At 36.6% G+C, this 16,583-nt stretch overlaps 1 protein-coding gene and 1 non-coding gene across 3 annotated transcripts; one reads left to right on the top strand and one right to left on the bottom strand.

Moving 5' to 3' along the window:
* The first annotated feature begins 233 nt into the window (after positions 1-233).
* LOC148851649 (PHD finger-containing protein 1-like) lies at positions 234-11,615 on the top strand. Of its 2 annotated transcripts, XM_088947465.1 has the most exons (7): positions 8,373-8,556; positions 8,667-8,705; positions 8,801-8,886; positions 9,676-10,275; positions 10,379-10,597; positions 10,686-10,810; positions 10,901-11,615. In XM_088947465.1, exons 1-7 carry the CDS (start codon positions 8,512-8,514, stop codon positions 11,488-11,490), a joined length of 1,704 nt encoding a protein of 567 aa, XP_088803591.1. In that variant the 5' UTR covers positions 8,373-8,511; the 3' UTR covers positions 11,491-11,615. The 2 variants fall into 2 exon arrangements, with proteins under 2 accessions (XP_088803592.1, XP_088803591.1); XM_088947466.1 differs by lacking the exons at positions 8,373-8,556; positions 8,667-8,705 and adding an exon at positions 234-740.
* Positions 11,616-14,634: 3,019 nt separating this feature from the next.
* Positions 14,635-14,706, bottom strand: TRNAP-AGG (transfer RNA proline (anticodon AGG)). The gene has a single exon. It is a non-coding gene; the product is annotated as a tRNA-Pro (tRNA).
* Positions 14,707-16,583: the final 1,877 nt, after the last annotated feature.

Raw genomic sequence — 16,583 nt, forward strand, 5'->3', positions numbered from 1 at the left:
TTAAAGTGACCAATTATTTAAACAGCAGGGCACTTTCGTAATTTAAACCGATTCTCTTAGACTTCTACATCACCGCCGTGGTATCGTCGAATACTGTATATGGTAACGTGGCGAACTGTGATTCGTTGGATGTGATTAAAGTTATTAAATTGGATATACTGGTGACGTCAACAAAACCCTAATGCAACTAAAGTGCAGGAACAAATACCGCTTCTGAAAGTGGAGGCGAAATTGAAGAATCGGCGCGGAAAGGCGAAAGGGTGAAAAACTGTTTTTCAATGTTTAAATCGTAGTGAAGTGGATTAAAAACAGAAATAAAGTCCGGATTCCGGAGTATTGCATAAATAGCTGGTTTGTGTGTTGTTCCTTGTTCTAGACGTTTCTGGCTTTCTGCTCTTAACCGATTCTTTCCACGTTGCTCGTCTTTCTATGTTTTTCACTATGATCGGTGGACGGGGCTCTTTGTGCTTGCTTCTTCTATCCTCTTAACACTGACCCTAATCTGCGTTGAATCTTTTTTCTATATATTTATCCTGCTTTATTCTCGTTGAATCTTTTTTCTATATATTTATCCTGCTTTATTCTTCTTTATCTCGTCTTGCTGTCTCTTTCTCTGTCACTCTATCTATCACTACACTCTGGTTCTCTCTAAGTTTGTCTTATCTGTGAGTTCCATGCTCGTATGAAGAAATGTGAATCATTGGTGGAAGTCGTCGTCGTGTGAATCTGCTGTACCAATGGTAATGCTGCATTGTGCGGTTTCTGTGTCAACTTGCGTTCTTCGGAGCTTGCTTTAGGGTTTTGAAGGATTCTTGCTATTGTATTCTTTCTCCTTTTCTTTTATTGATGTTTTCCTCTTCATTGTTCTGGTTTTGTTATGTTGCTAGTTAGGTTTATCTGAGTTTTTATGATTGGTTTTTGTCTTTTTGAATCTGGTTTTGAAGGTACTGTATTGTGTTTGGTCAGTAGTGTTAGTAGTTTGGGTAAGTATAGTTTGTCTTTTAGATTTTCTACTCATTAAACTGGACTTAAATAAAATGTTGGAGAACATCATTATCGGACTATTGCTTTTAGATTGAGATTGGCCGTAGGTTTGCTGATTTTTATTTTCATTTTTGTGGAGAGAGAGAGAGTGGTGGATAAAAATATTAGGTCTATTTTAGTGTTTATATTGGTTCTTAATTTTATCATTTTGAGTCTGGTTTTGAAAGTTTGGTCTAATCAATAGTCGTTTTGGTAAGTAGAAGTGTCTTTTAGAATTTCTACAATAGTCCTTTCCTTTATCCTTACTGGGACCAGCCCCGAATGGGTAGCAATGGGGATGATTTTCCCTCGTGGGGGTGGGCAAATTTCTATCCCATTGTTGGTGCTGACCGGGACAACATGTTTGAATATTTTTTTCGTGTAAATATTTTTTGTGTAAATATTTTTTTTAATATGTTTGGATGTATTTAAACATGTTTGAATATATTCAAATATACTTTGATGGGATTATAAATTATAACTAATTTATTTTTAAAAAGACTTTTTGAATAAAATGAAAACAAAAAATAAAAAAATAAAAGGAACTTGACATCATAAAAAAATTATAGGGGGAATTTTTGTGAGGATGGGGATCCTTGTGGGGAAGGCTTTAGGCGAAATATTGTCTTTATTAGTGGGGATAGGGATGGGGATTTTTGCGAGGATAGGTTGAGATTGGTTGTAAATTGCTCTTTGGTTGAGATTGGTTGTAAATTGCTATTTTTCAAGAATGATTTCGTGGTTTTAAGCATAAAAATATAAACCATTGTTGTCATTCAAGCCTTATCTCACCTATGGGATTGGTTTTGTGAATTTTATTTTGCCATTTCATCTGGTTTAGTGCCATTATCTATTGTTAAATGGGACTCTTACATCATTTCTTAGTACCTTAACTTGTCACTTTTGTCGTGCCCTTGCCCTTTTAGACCCTTTAACTAGGAATGAAGTTTATGGGGCTTGAGAAAGCTTGGTCCCCCCAATGGCTTAGAAATCTCACATATATTATCCTCATCCATGTTTATTTCCCTCCTCCAATGGTTGAACCCTCGTCGCCCCAACCACATTTATTTCCTCATCTTTAATCCATGTTAGGTTTTGCCCTCCAAGCCTTGTCACTGAGTATAGATTATTTTGGATTGTGTTGTAGACAATGTTTTAAAAACCAACCTAGAGGTTAAATTGTTTTTGCCTTTTAGCTGTGGGTCATTTGTTTAACCATTTGGATTGAATGGGTTAGATTGTGCCATGTCAACTTGTTTATATATAATTATTTTTAGATGTAATAATTTTAGGGGAATTGAGTTGAGTTGAGATAAGTTTTGGTATAGCTTATTATTTTGGCTTGTTTTGACTAAAATTCTACTTGGTTTGAGTTTGAGCTTGAGTTTTGCATGAAAGTTAAAAAACTGATTGTTTTTATATTTTATGTATGAATTGTATTTTGGGCAATTTCCGTAAACAACCCCTACTGTTTGTGAAGCTAACTAAGTATACCCTTATTGTTTGACTTTTGTTTAACAACACCCCTACTATTTTGGAAAATTACTATTGTTGCTAAAATATTAATGGAAGAGCTGAAATGTTCATTTTGCCCTTAATCAAATTCAAAGCTCATCCCATTCTTGTGCTCATGGGAGAGTGGTATTGCTACTTTGTCGTGGGAGAGAACAGCTTTGGAGTCGTCACAATTGGTTATGGTGACGTCTTAGATTTAGTTGTCTTCACGGACGACGTTACCCCCAATTGCCTATCCGAGGTCTCTACACAACCAAGTAAGGATCATGTTGATGAGCTTGATCCACTTTCATATTCCTTCAATGTCGATAGAAGACACACAGAGGGGTCAAGAGGACATAAATAAAGCCTTAGAATGGACTACAATCTCATAGATTTGGGGACTTCCAAGTTGGAAAGAAACCAACACAGGAGGGGGCTGAAAGCAAGGAAGTAGGATCCCTTTAGAGGTGTGACCCTATTTCCATGGTCTTGTAGAAAGAGAGAAAGGTCAAAGGATAAAGAATTAACTCGAGCTTCTTCTCTTGGACATAGTTCTAGAGAAAATAGTGCAAAACAGTTAGTTTTGTTTTCACAAATCAACTAGAGAGTTTGATATGTAATCGTCATCCGGATCTCTAACTCCTTAATTCCATTTAGAAGAGAGTGGTGGTTGTGTCAATGAACTCTCTACTCTGTCTCTTGTTGAAGTTAACAAAGCTTATCAGACAAAGAAGCTCTCTACTCTGGCTCTGGCTATCGTCGATTATCGAACTACAGGGAAGAAACCCTCCACTTCTAGCCCATCAACTCTCAAAAACCGTTGTTGTTCGGCCATCATTGCTTAAATCCCATGGTGCCATTTTTATTCCGTATCTTGCAGGGCGGGGAATCATCATCTTGTGAGACTTGACATCAAATACTCTTGAGACCCGACAAATAAAAGGACTGTTGAGTGTTGACTAGTTGTGCTTTGAGTTTACTTGAATAATGTTTTAGATCTTTCTCTCTCCTCTTTGATAAAATCAGATCGTTGTTATCTTTGACAACATTAGTTGCGTCGTAAAAGATGAAGAAGAGATCTATCACTCCATAGGTTGCGCTTGTGTTACTAAGCCTTGGTGGTTCTCATCTGTTGATTCATCAAGGATCTTGAGGAGGGTTAAAGAAGAAATCAGAATTGGGGATAAGGGTATTGCTTGTTTTTGGGTACTGGGTGAGTTGTTGATGATGAAGACACCATTGTTTTTTTGAGGATGACGATGATGCAAATGAACTTCCTCGCCCTCAACCAACATTGACCTATGCTTGTGTCTCAGCAATAGGAGCTTCAGTGCTTCGCTTCACTTGTGTATGTGAATTAGTCTAAAAAGGCCTATAAGGCCATTTTTGGCCTTGTTAAGCAAGCAATAGCTTTTGTCAATGTAGGAGGGCACATGAAGACTTTTATGACACTTTTGGTAAATGTTAAAATTCCTGTGTACATTGTTTGTTAATTGTTATTATAAGTGGTCAGCCCTTATTCAATTCCCTAAGGCTCTATTGGTTTGTGCGAAGATTTGTATGGGATGGGAAAGTGTAAAAATTTAACTTTCCATTGTTTGGTTTTATTGGGGTGGGATGGGATGAGAAAGTGTAAAGGGGACCGAAATGGCACTGTTCACCTGCCTCATTTGTTTAAGATGATTAGAGGTGAGTCAGGTGACGACTACCCCTTCATCTCCCACCTCTGAAATGGCATTGTTCACATTCCTCCTTCGTTCTAGACGAACAAAGGCGAGTTAGGTGACGACTACCCCCTTCATCTCCCACATCTCCCACTCTCTTTCTCTTCTCTTCTCGTTTCAACCTCTCTGTTTATTCCCGATTGTCATTGTAACTTGTATGGTCGTGCTCTTTTAACTCTGTCGTAACTTGTTTAGTTGTCGTCGCTGTCGCTTTCGGCATGTGCTCTTCTAACTCTAACAACGATGATCCCACCGGCATGGTTGTGCTTTGACGTTGTTGTCGCCTTATGGGAGGAGGGAGATCGTAACTCGAGCTTTCTTGAGATTTCCCACTGGGGTTGCACTATTTTGGTGTGACCATGAATCCACGATTTTGGGATCTTGCATCCCACCTTTTTCTCATCCCATCCCCCTCTTCACCTTAAAATAAATATGAGAAAAGGGAATTTTTTTGGAATATTCCCTTTCTCACCCCCATCCCACAAACCAAACGGAGCCTAACAGGAATTTGAGGGCCCGTTGGGTTAAGATAACTTGACACCCTTTGTTCTTTGAGGATGTTGATGATGTCAACGAGTGTTTGGGCGACAACTTATCAGAATAAGTGATCGGAGATAGAGAGTTTACCGTTGTTGAAAGGAAGAAGAGGATGAGGGTAAAATTGGGTTTTAAAAAAATATACATCACGCGTTTGTATATTTTGATGAAATATTAACGGATGTTAATGTTAAGGGTAAGGGTAGAGGTAGTCAATTGTTAGAAACAATAGGGGTATCATTACAGAATAGCCAAATACTAAGGGTATACTTGGTCAATTTCGCAAACAATAGGGGTAGTTTAAGGAAATTGCCCTTATACTTTATAATATATGGCATATTCTTATATTATATATAGAATATAAAATATATTTTACACATGAAAATATATTTTCCTAATATACATCACAAAATATGTTTTTATATTCGATATATTGAGCTAAGCTTACAAGCTTTCGAGTTGAGCTTTTTATTGGTTGAGCTCGAGCTCAAATAACTAATTAAAGATTACTTGAAGATTTGAACTTGAATTGAGCCTAATCAAGCTCATTCTAGAATTATTCAATAAGAGCTTGTTCTGATTGTAGCTTTAATATTGTACTATATATAAATATTAGTTTATGTTTATATTTTTTAATTTAATTTTTATTTTTTATTTACAAAAATGGTAAAAATTGTGATTTGAGGACCAAAAAAGGGTCCTTTGGCAAAAATAGCAGGACAAGGTGCTTTAGGCCCCTTTGGATGCATAAATTTAAAAAAGTTACCAAAGTAAAAAGGAAAAAAGATCACCCCAATTGGACATGAGAGTGCAAAGTTATGGCCTAAAAAGTTCGCACATGGGTGAATGCCATTATGCTAGGAGTGGGAATCAGTTTCTAGTTTTTGTTGACCAAACAGTTGGAATTGGAGTTGTGAATCAAATGGACCATCATCATACATCTATCTCTTTGTAAACCCCTTTTTAACAGGAAAGTGGGGAAAAGTGTAGGCCTATATTCCCCTTTTATGTTAAAAGTATATGTAAGGCTCTCTTTTTTCCATCCAATTTTTAAGTGTTAGAATTGATTTGTTGAAGTCTTTATAATTTTCTTGATAGTATTGACAAGTAGCCTTCAGGTATTGATTTCTAATAATCCCTTTAGGTGTTGATTCCTAATTTGAAATTTGACATAATTGAATCAAATTTGAATAGTTCAAATATGGTAATCAGTTCAATTTGAATAACAAGCTCATACAATTGAATTTATCTAATTGAAAATGGAGATTACTAATAAAATAAATGTTTTAATAATATACATTTAATTTTCTACCAATGTCCGAGGAATTCAGATATTGTAATGTGCTTGCTCTTTATCTTTCTAGTTCTTGGTGGAATGTGTAATTGCTGATTTGGTTTGTTAGCCTTTTTGGGACTGATCTCAGCTTTCCTTGTGTATCTCTTGTTTCAATAAATATTACTTTACCTTTTCAAAAAAAATGATATGATATATGTCAACATGTATTAACAATTATATATATATATATTATGTTATATAATATACTCAGACGGGTTTTTGAACCTTGACAAGGTTAGAAACTTTGGCCCCATCTCTCCATTCCTATTTATAACAAGGATCCCCGAATTTGCCCCTCTCTGCCCTGGTCATTCCTACTTGTATACTTACAAGTATAATATACTATTTTATATTGTGTAATCTAATATGGTATAATTAAGGGTGCAACTTGAGTGGGCCTAGCCTGAGCCCGAATTGACCCAACTCAAAATTTTACACGGGTTGGGCTTGGGCCCAAGAATTCATGCTTGTTTAGTTTTTGGGCTGGGCTTTGGTCTAGCCCTTAGGTAGCCCAAACCCAGCCTGAGCCCGCATTATATTTGTATGTATGTACAATTGTATATATTTACCTATATATACATATTTGCATACATATTTACATATATATTTTAGAGTGGGTTCATTAACCAATCCGAGCCTAGCCCGGGCCCAAGCCTAACCCGAGTGCATGAAATTAGAGTGTGGATTGGGCTTGGGTTGGGAAGATTGGGTCGGGCTTGGGTTGACTATAAACTCGACCAAACCTGCCTGACTTGCACCCCTAAATATAATATATAATGTTATATATATAGTTTTGGATTTTCATTGAACCCGCCCCGAACCCCGATCATTGGTCAAGAAACCCAGCTTGATTGGGCGGTGCCCCACTTGTACGGGTCAAATTTCCATCTCTAATTTTAATTTTGATATTTTATTTCCTAGATTTTCATTTATTAGTATAAATGAAACGGAATAAAATCCCTCCTTTGAAATCTTTTCGCACTTGTAATATGCCAATTTGGCTATGTATGTTGTTAAGTTCAAGCCCTTAGAGGTAGCTTGTTTCATATTTGTTTCTAAGATGTATGTCTCTTTTTTTTTCACCTCCATTTTTCTTGTTTGTTGACATCATGTCTTTTCCTTTTTGTTTGGTGTGCCAATGTCTCAAATTGACCATAGACCATTAGTCTCAATTTGAGATTAATGAAACATTTTTTCTTACATGCAGAATTTATTTGTATCACCTCCTTTCAAGTGCTATCAATGCACTAACTAGTCATCTAGTAGTTGATCGAATTGTTAGTTGAGAGCATGTTTGACTACATCACTTACTAGCCGGTTGATGGTCATAATGTTGTTGCTTGGGACAACTGAGCATTGGCTAAGTGAGCTAGTTGAATAATGACTGGTCATTGTAGTCAACCTAGTCAATCACAAATTCATTTTCAGGCTTTGTTTGTTTGTTGCTTATATCTCTAATTTTTGGAAGCGACATAGAACATGTTTACCTCTTGTTATATTCTTACTGTCGCTTTAACTATTTGTGATGGAACACTGTTGTATGGCGGTCTAAAAATTATGAAATAAGCATTAAATAAAACAAGGAACCGGAGGAATTCTTCGAAGTTTTTCCCCAATCTGTGGTATGTTTGTATGGAGTTGCACAAACAAAGGGCACTCTTTTTCTTTTAGAGTTTCAGCTTATATTAACTTATTTACAAGATTGAATCAATATTATAAATTTAGGAATGCCTCTTTTTCTTTGCATCGACTAAAGTCAAAATGACTGGTAATGGCTTTACCACATTGGTAACACTTCTTCCTTCTTAGAAGTGATTTTGGTTTGCTGAGTGCTCTGATGTGGCTTGGTTTCTCATTACGGGTTTTGATGAATATGATGCCTGTGCTGTATAACAGCTCATATATTTCCTTTCTCACCTTTCTTGTTTGACCTGCTTGGATTAAAGCATGTGCTTGTCATAGTTTCAGTATTTCCTACCAGTCCTTTTGGGTTTCAATCTCTAACCCTCTTTGTTTGCAAGATGTGCTTGAAAATATGAATTCCACCCTCTTTATGCATTCATGTTTTGCCCAAATGCTTCACTCAATAATAGATTAAAAAGTTGCTTGTAGGTGGGTTCCAGCAAATATTCTACCATTGTGTTTTGCTTTATGTCTTAAATTTGCACTGATTATCTTCGAGTGTCTGGTAGGAAGATTCAGTTGAATATTACACACAGAATGTTGGGAATTTCAAAACTCAATCCTTTTCCCCCAAAATGCTATTCTAAATTTAATATGCCCGTTGGTTAAGGCAATCTTGTCTATGGCTCTATGCTAATATTGTCTGTTTGGTGATGCAGTTGAAGGATCTAGGAATTAAAACTACAATGATGCAGTTTTTCATAGCCTGCTATGACAATGGAAAAGACCATCTACACAAAATATTTATTTAATCAAGTTGTTTTCAAACAATAAAAAATGCTGTTTTCTTCTTGCACATTTTCCTAATCATGTGAACCCCTTGGAGCTAAAATTTAATCTGAACAATAGTTTTTCTTATCATTTAGGTCCTTAGAGGTTATTGTCCAGGAGGGCAATGCTTTCTGGTATTCTTTTGGGGCTAATAATTGGTGTTCCTTGTACTTTTAACGTAGGATATATTATAAATATGAAGTCTAACAATTTCAATTTGTTGTTGCAGGCGACTGTTTGTCAGATATGTGGTGTAACAGGCTTCTCTGAGTTCCTGATTTACTGCTCCAAGTGTCAGATATCTGCAGAACACCGGTATGCTCTGTTGCAGACCCCATTAGTTGCTTGTACTTCACACACACACGTCTTGTGTTAGACAAGCCCTGTTTTTAGCAAAAGTTGAAAAAGTAAGAAGACGTTTCAAACTCTAGAAGAAAATTAGTGTGTGGTAAACAGGTTTAAATAACAAGCGTAAGATTTTTATTTTGTGAAAGGTAAGAAATTTTATTACTGAAACAAAGAGCAGATGATACAACAGGCAATCAAGGCCCTAAGACAGGGGGCCTGGACCCCTTGAGTACACAAACACGTAAAGTTACAAGCAGTATTCAATACAATGAAGAGACTGCCAATGGGTATTGATCAAAAAGAAAAAAAGAAAGAGATTGACAATGGGACAAGTGATCACCTCCTTTGACAGTAGAAACCATATCTTGCCAACCCAAATGGAAAGTGTAAGATCCTTCATGCTATAACCTAAGAAAATTTTATTCAGTGTGAAAAAGCATGATTTTATATATGGAAGATGGCAGACAGTCAAATTTGTAAAAGAGCAGCAAGCTTGAAATCTTAATTGGTTTTTATCCTAGTAGTTAAAAGTTAAAACTGAATTGATTGGTCAATGCAAGCTTAAGGTATCCTGGAACAGTGGGATTCCATATAGATAAATGCGTCTGAATATAAAAGAAAAGCAAGGAACTGGGATTCAGGATTGATGCTTTATTTTGCAATTTTTCTAATATGTTTACTATATTACTGATTCTTTTCATTTGTGTAGAGAAAATGGTTTAACGTATGTGCTTTTCTATCTGTCTTGTTCTGCAGCTACTGCTTAGATAAATTTCCAGCACCCAACGAGGAGGTAATCTGGACATGTCAGGAATGCATTTCAAAGACTGCCGAGAGGTCTCCTCTTAAGAGTTTCAGTTCACATCCATTGAGGAGAAGTAGACACAAAAAATTAAAACACCATCGAGCTGCTGGAAGTTATACAAATCTGAGAAAGAGGGAGAAGGATTGCAATGATTGCTTAGAAGCTGAAACATATGCACAAAGATCTGATGTTGCTTCCATTCTGCAGCCTACTGAGGCACTTGTCAAGGAAGTAGTTCCAGAGACTTTATGTGTAGTGAGTGATTCTCCTCTCTCGCATAAGGAGAATGAGAGTTCACATTGTTGTGGTGGAAGAAGTGGAGGCGGCAAGTTTAAAAAACAGAGAAGAAGGTTGGTCCTGAATGATGAAACCAACTCTGGTGAAGAGGTTGCTTATGTTGAGGTTAGAAGCTCCCAAGTAGCTCCGGATTCTGAGGTAGCTGTTGCTGCTGAAGGTCGAACTTCTCCAGCATCATTGGATGCCTGCCATCAGTCATTTAGAGAATGTCCTTCCTCTGGTGCTGCACAACCAATACTTGATCCTATTTGGATGTAAGATCTTTTCCTTTTTCCTTTTCCTTCCCCAACCCCCCACCATTCCTATTGTTTGCATGTTTGGTACTGATTTTACTTGTGGGGGTTGTACTACTTTCAGGGGATCCTTCAACATCTGTAATGAGAACCATGGTGCAGTTCCATGTGTGGCTCACGTATCAAGCCTAGCTTGTTCAAAAGTTACTTCGGAGGCAAAAGCATTGCCACCGTTGCTTGATGTGAAAATTTTACCGAAGCTTGATGTCTGGCCCCCAACTTTTTGTAGATCACCACCAACTGACGACAAAATTGGTCTCTATTTTTTTCCCATAACAGAGAGGTATTGATCTTTTTGGCATTTTTTTAACCTTCTGCTTTTAGTTTCCTGGAGTTTGTTCATTCTCATGATTATGTTTATATTGTCACAGAGATAAGACAAAGTTTGACAGGTTGCTGTATGACTTAATTGACCGGGAGCTTGCACTTAGGGCTGTGATTGGAGTTGTTGAGCTCTTGATTTTCCCTTCTCTTGAGTTGCCACCATCATGCCGGAGTAAGCTCTTAGGATTTTGTTGTATAAAACTGAAAGTAATTCTGCGTGTTTTATTGGTACTAACAATTTGTTCAACTAATTATTTTGCAGAATTTTTAGGAAATTATTATCTGTGGGGTGTATTTAGGCAAAGGCCAATTCCAGTTCCCCATGAACCAGGCATTGATAGTGCTATGTCAGCCGAGGGTATTGGTTGCGAAAAAAGGGAATGCACCAAGACCTGTACTAATAGGGAGAGTCCTGTTGGTCCTCTCAGCATGATTAACAATTGTGAGTCGGATTCATCCTCTTTGCATTCTAAAGCTAGGATTTGTTCTCCAGAGTCCACATCATCTCACGATTCCCGAACTTTATATTCTGACAAAATTGAGAAATCAAGTGATCATGATTGGGACCTGGAAAAGCAGCCTACCCATGGAGAAGAGATCAAGGATAAATGTTCTTGCGATGTGAAACTTTTGCAACCGGAAGCACCATGGCAGCATCCCCTTGATGCTTGCCAAGAGGAAAGCATAAATTTGGACACGCCTTGTTTGGGACTGTTTCCATTGGAGGTGGAGAATATTGCTATTTTATCAAAAGTGGATAGTGAAGGGCTTGACCTGGAGTTGGGATTAGGTCGATATGGGTTTAAGCAACCCAAAAAGAAGTTTTGTGATTTTGTTGATTTACTCTTGTAAATATTTTAGGAACATCTTTTACTTTTTTTTTTTTATTTTTCAATTTTAACTTGAGTTTTGCAATATCAGAGGAAGTGTAAATCGTCTTAAGTTACAAGAAAAAAGTAGTTAATGTCCTTTGTTAATTGTTCATGGATGATTATGGATGATTAGTACAGACCAAGGTTCAAAACATCGATACGCCTGGTGTATTGGTTGAATCGATACACATTTTGGTTATTTTATTTATTTATTTTTTGCAATCGGTTCAGGGGGCGGTTTAAGGTCTTATTTACCCCCTGAACCGGTCAAACCTCCGATACACCTATTATAGGGGCGTATCAGCGGGGTCCTGGAATGATACGTAGTACAGACTAATTAATACGTTTGTTCATCTCAATTCAGGGATTGCACTCACGAGCAACTAGCCAGGTCATCTTCACCATTTTAACGAACAGAAGAAACTCAGCCCATCGTCAGCAGATGATGATGGCATGTTTTTGAAGCCGGAAATTCAGTAGTGCATTATGATTTAGTTTCGGAAAGATGTACAAACAATCTAAAGCGTATTTGTCTTTGCTTTAATAATCAATGATTGTGCAAACCGGGTACGACCTTTAATCCTGGAACACAAAAAGAAGGAAAGTCAAAGCGCTTTTTAGATTCTTAGAAAGCAAATAAAGAAACCCTTAAATCTATCGTCTTAAAATGTTTTTCCTTTCTGTTTTGCCAGAGATATGATGAGTTATTCAATCAGTCTTGATTTGACAGGCTACAAAATCTTGGATGGTTTGTTGTCTTAAGGTAAGAGTTTGGGAGTAGTTATTAAACAAGTATTTATTCATGAGCGTTTGGTGAAAATGCAATTATATGATTTATATCCAATAATAACGTTTTGGGCCAAGATAGGGCGTAAAGAAAATAATCACTTAAAAATAAGCCCAGAATTTGTGCTTTTCATTAAAGTGCTTATTTCTGAGAAAAAACACTTATTCGGGTTATGTAAATAAGTGCTTATTAGCGTGATTCCGACCCAAAGTATATTTTTATTCCATTAAGTACTTGTATTCTAAACTTACCTAAATATAATTAATATAATTGGTGCCATATGGGTATTATTGTAGTTAGGTTCATCTTTCAGTGCCGTGATTGAGACTTTTTGTTGGGCATAGGGAGCGATTACTTGATTGCTTGCATACAGGATGTTGTGTGGAATTTTTTTTAACAGTTTCTATCTGTACCGCAAAAGTATATATTATTTATATATTTTTTAGTTGAGGATTCATTCAATAAAGGTACTGTGGTCTATGGTGTTAAAGAAAATTTAAATTGAATGAGGGCCTTATAATGCCAGGAAGAGATTTGTTCAGATAATAGATATTAAAGTTAAGCTTCGAGGCACTCATGCATGTAAAATTTTAGATTTAATGGTGTAATCCAAAGTTTTTAAAACTAAACTGGACAACGAACCGTTCAGAGGTCCAGTTTTTGGGTTGAACGGTCTGACCGTTTAAATAAAATGGATGGCCTGTTCCAATAAAAATAATTAAAAAATTAAAAATAAATAAAATGTCAACAATAACCATTAGACAATTTGAAGGGTTTAACTGCCTGGATCAGTGATTTGCTGACCAAATGGATGGATTTTTGGCCAAAATGATAGTTCTGGGGTAAAATGAAATTGATTCCTGATTTTTCCGGTCCAACTGTCTGGTCCTGTCCGTTCTTGAAACCGTGGTGTGATCTACAGCATTTTTCAAAATTTTAAGTTTGGAGAAGTTTAATGTGTTCATAAAAGAAAACAAAACTAGTAGTAACTAGTTTAATGTATTTCCAATCTTCGTTAGCGCCGCTGGTTCTCCATCATGCATATGATGAGTTCTCTCTCTTTTTCTCCAAGAACAACCGTAACTGAGGCAGCCACCATGACCTTAGCCATCTGATTGCGATCACAATCACGGCTTCAGCCGGTCGGTGGTCATCACGACGTGATGTACAGGATTCCATGGAATTAATCGGTCCGCAGTGAAAACCTAGACATGTCTTGGACAAGAGAAAAGCCTCCGTAACTATGTGGTTTGGAGTAACGACAAAAAAGATCCAGATTTTGACTCCAAAGCTGGAGTCTCAGTCTATAAGCATAGATCCTACGAAGCTCTTTGTCACAGATGCTGCAGAGTTCAATCCCAAATCAAAATTTTGTCTATTTATTTTCCGTGGGATTTCCTATTACCAGATTTCGTCTACGAATCTATTGAATCTTTTGTTCTTTCTCCTGTTTTCCCTTTGAATTTCTTACAAATATTTAACTCTGATTCATCATAGAAAAATAGTGGTTCTTGTTCTACCATGAAAATGAAAGCACTTAATCCCAGTTGCGGCTTAGGCTTTTGAAGATCATGCTCAATGTTAGGAGTGGAGAAAAGAAGAGAGGGATTGAGCAATTGACGGCTTAAGCGACGCTACCTTTTACATCCATAATCCAAACAATAACTAACAACCAGACCGGGCATAAAATGAAAGAAGGGGCACGGGTTAGAGGTTCAACCGGGGTTGAATTGGAGGTTGAACTGTGATGATGTGACATATTCACACACACATATATGGTGGTTGTCCCGTCTTATCTCTTCCGGTTAAATCCAGATGTCATCCAATCCATATGAAAGTCTATTTACATTTCATTAGTTCATGTTTTTTATGAATTATACTTTCACCTTTAACAAATTTACTTAACATTACATTCAGCCAATTACATTCTTTTCACGAAGGGTGCAGTGGATGCATCATACCATATATTTTGTCAAGATTTTTAATAAATTATCAAAAATTTCCGGTAAATATTTATCATTTTTATCATATTAATATTCTTTAATATTCACATTACTTCTTTTTATAATTAAACTTAATCACACAATATATACGATGCAATTCTGAAATTTAATGAGAAAAAAAAAAAATCAAAATACCATCTTAAATTAATCTATCCGAAATTTGGAGTTTCACCTTGCTTAAAATAACATCAATTTAATTATACCATCTGAAAACATTTGGCAGGTGAGAATGTGGATTATAAATAAATGTAACATCTGATTTTGCCCAGATTTGTTTTTTTAAAGCTGAACCTAGCCTTGCTTGCTGGGATGACCAATGGCCAAAATAAAAAAAGGGGCATTCCGAGAATTGAACTCGGGACCTCTCGCACCCTAAGCGAGAATCATACCACTAGACCAAATGCCCACTTTGATTTTCAAATGTCGTTGTACATTTATATTTGATTGAAGGCATCGCTCACTTTAACAATGGTAAATCTGAATCAAGTAATCCAACCTCTAATTGTCTGGTTTGGACTTCTGAGTTCAAAAAAAAAAAAAAAAAAAAACGGTCTGGGAATTAAAAAGTTGACGATTTCTGATTGGTCCAAGCTTAGTGGATTAGGGAGTGTTTGGTCGTTTTCATTGTCTTCCATGGTCTCTAACCTTCAAGTGCCTGTGCCCCACATGGTTCATGGGGATGGGTGATGATAGTCCATCGTTGTTTAGTTGTTTTATTTATTCCAAACCACCAACCACTCAACCAGGTCGGCCGGCTTTTCCCCACCCTTCTCAGGCCTCAATCCCCTTGTCCATGTGCTAAATGCGCTGCCGACAAGTAAAAAAAAAAAACTAAAAAAGCCGCTCGGGTGGAGCCTGCTAAAGCAAGTCTAATTTATTAGACAATGATCCCTCTATATTGCTCTTATGCTTCATATTTTCTGTTAAAAACAGAAACCCAGAAAAAAAAAAAAAGTATTTCTTTGAGAGTGGTGAGATGGGTGGGTCCAATCGTCCAAAGTCCTTTTGGATGCTGGTGAAATGTCATAAACAAAGAAATCAAAATCATCAAATATTTGATCTATACATACATTACAAGTGAAGAGATACCTGGAATTAGCAGTGGACAGAAAAGATTGATCTGTTTGGTATTCTTTTTGTTTTTAAATATTCTGCGTGTGATGAAGCCTCTAGCAAAGTGGGATATCCAATCTATATGATGGTAGGTTTATTGACTTTCTTGGAGCTAAAAGTCCACTCCATCTTTGAAATGTTCACATTACAAAGGAGCAAACATGTTTGTAACTAAATTTGACTTAGATTTAGCAGGCAATGAGTGCCCCTTTGGGAGGGCTTTCGTACAGCGGTTTTGTTATGTGAGCTGGGAAACCCGGAAAGCTGTGAGTCTTTGTCAACACATGTTTGTAGCTAAATAGGAAAAATACCATGACACCAAGAGAAGAAAACCGCATTCATATTAAAGAAGATGCTACAAAGTCAAATGACAAACCACTTTTGAAAAAAAACAAAAAAAAAAAAAAAAAAACAAAACAAAAGGAAGGATCCGTTTGATTCACAGTTGGAATCAGAATGAAAATGGTCTATTTCTATAGTCCGTTTGGTTCAGTTAGAAATAGAAATGGAAATTGAAATTAGCAGGAATGAGATTTCATTCGTAAGGGAGGGGCAAGGAATGGCCATTCCAACAGGAACGGGAATAGAATTTCGATTATGCCCAACCAAATAATTGGAATTGAAATAGCCCATTCCGATTCCAATTTCAAACCCATATTTTTGTAATCCAAACGGGCCCTAAAATTGCTTTAAGCTGAATACACACGTTAAGTGGGTCTTCAAAAAATCATTAGCTATGCTTAGCTAGTGCTTGGTATCATTGCCACTTTCTCGGATAATGGTCACAATTTATCCAAGTTTGATGCATATTTGTATTGCTATTTGTTGCTAGGTGACGTATAAATAAAAAGGTGAAAATATTATTTTCAATACAAGAAACTTAAAAGTGATGTTTTTAGGGAAAATGGCATAAATATACCCTAAGTTTTCATAAATTGACTTAAACGTACCATGAAGACACATGTGAACTTATTGAAAAATTTAAAAATTCTATTTTACCCTTTTGAGAAAGAAGAAGAAATTGGAGGATGAACATGGAATGGTGGCAGAATAGAAGAGAAAAAAGATGACTAGTGGACTGGTTCAGTTAATAGAGAAAGAGAAAATTCCCCACCCATGAGTTTGCCACCAACCATAACATCTTGAAGACGTTGTCTCTCGTAGTAAAGA

The sequence above is a fragment of the Nelumbo lutea genome, chromosome 5, assembly GCF_056320005.1.
Source record: "Nelumbo lutea isolate HS-2025 chromosome 5, American lotus-T2T, whole genome shotgun sequence".
Classification (NCBI taxonomy): Eukaryota; Viridiplantae; Streptophyta; class Magnoliopsida; order Proteales; family Nelumbonaceae; genus Nelumbo; species Nelumbo lutea.

Bases quoted from the DNA above. Each gene is read 5' to 3' on its own strand.
- LOC148851649 (XM_088947465.1), top strand. From the start codon at position 8,512: ATGACAATGGAAAAGACCATCTACACAAAATATTTATTTAATCAA. The intron at 8,706-8,800 runs GTATTCTTTTGG...TTGTTGTTGCAG, and splicing joins CAGGAGGGCAATGCTTTCTG to GCGACTGTTTGTCAGATATG. The intron at 10,276-10,378 runs GTAAGATCTTTT...TACTACTTTCAG, and splicing joins ATACTTGATCCTATTTGGAT to GGGATCCTTCAACATCTGTA.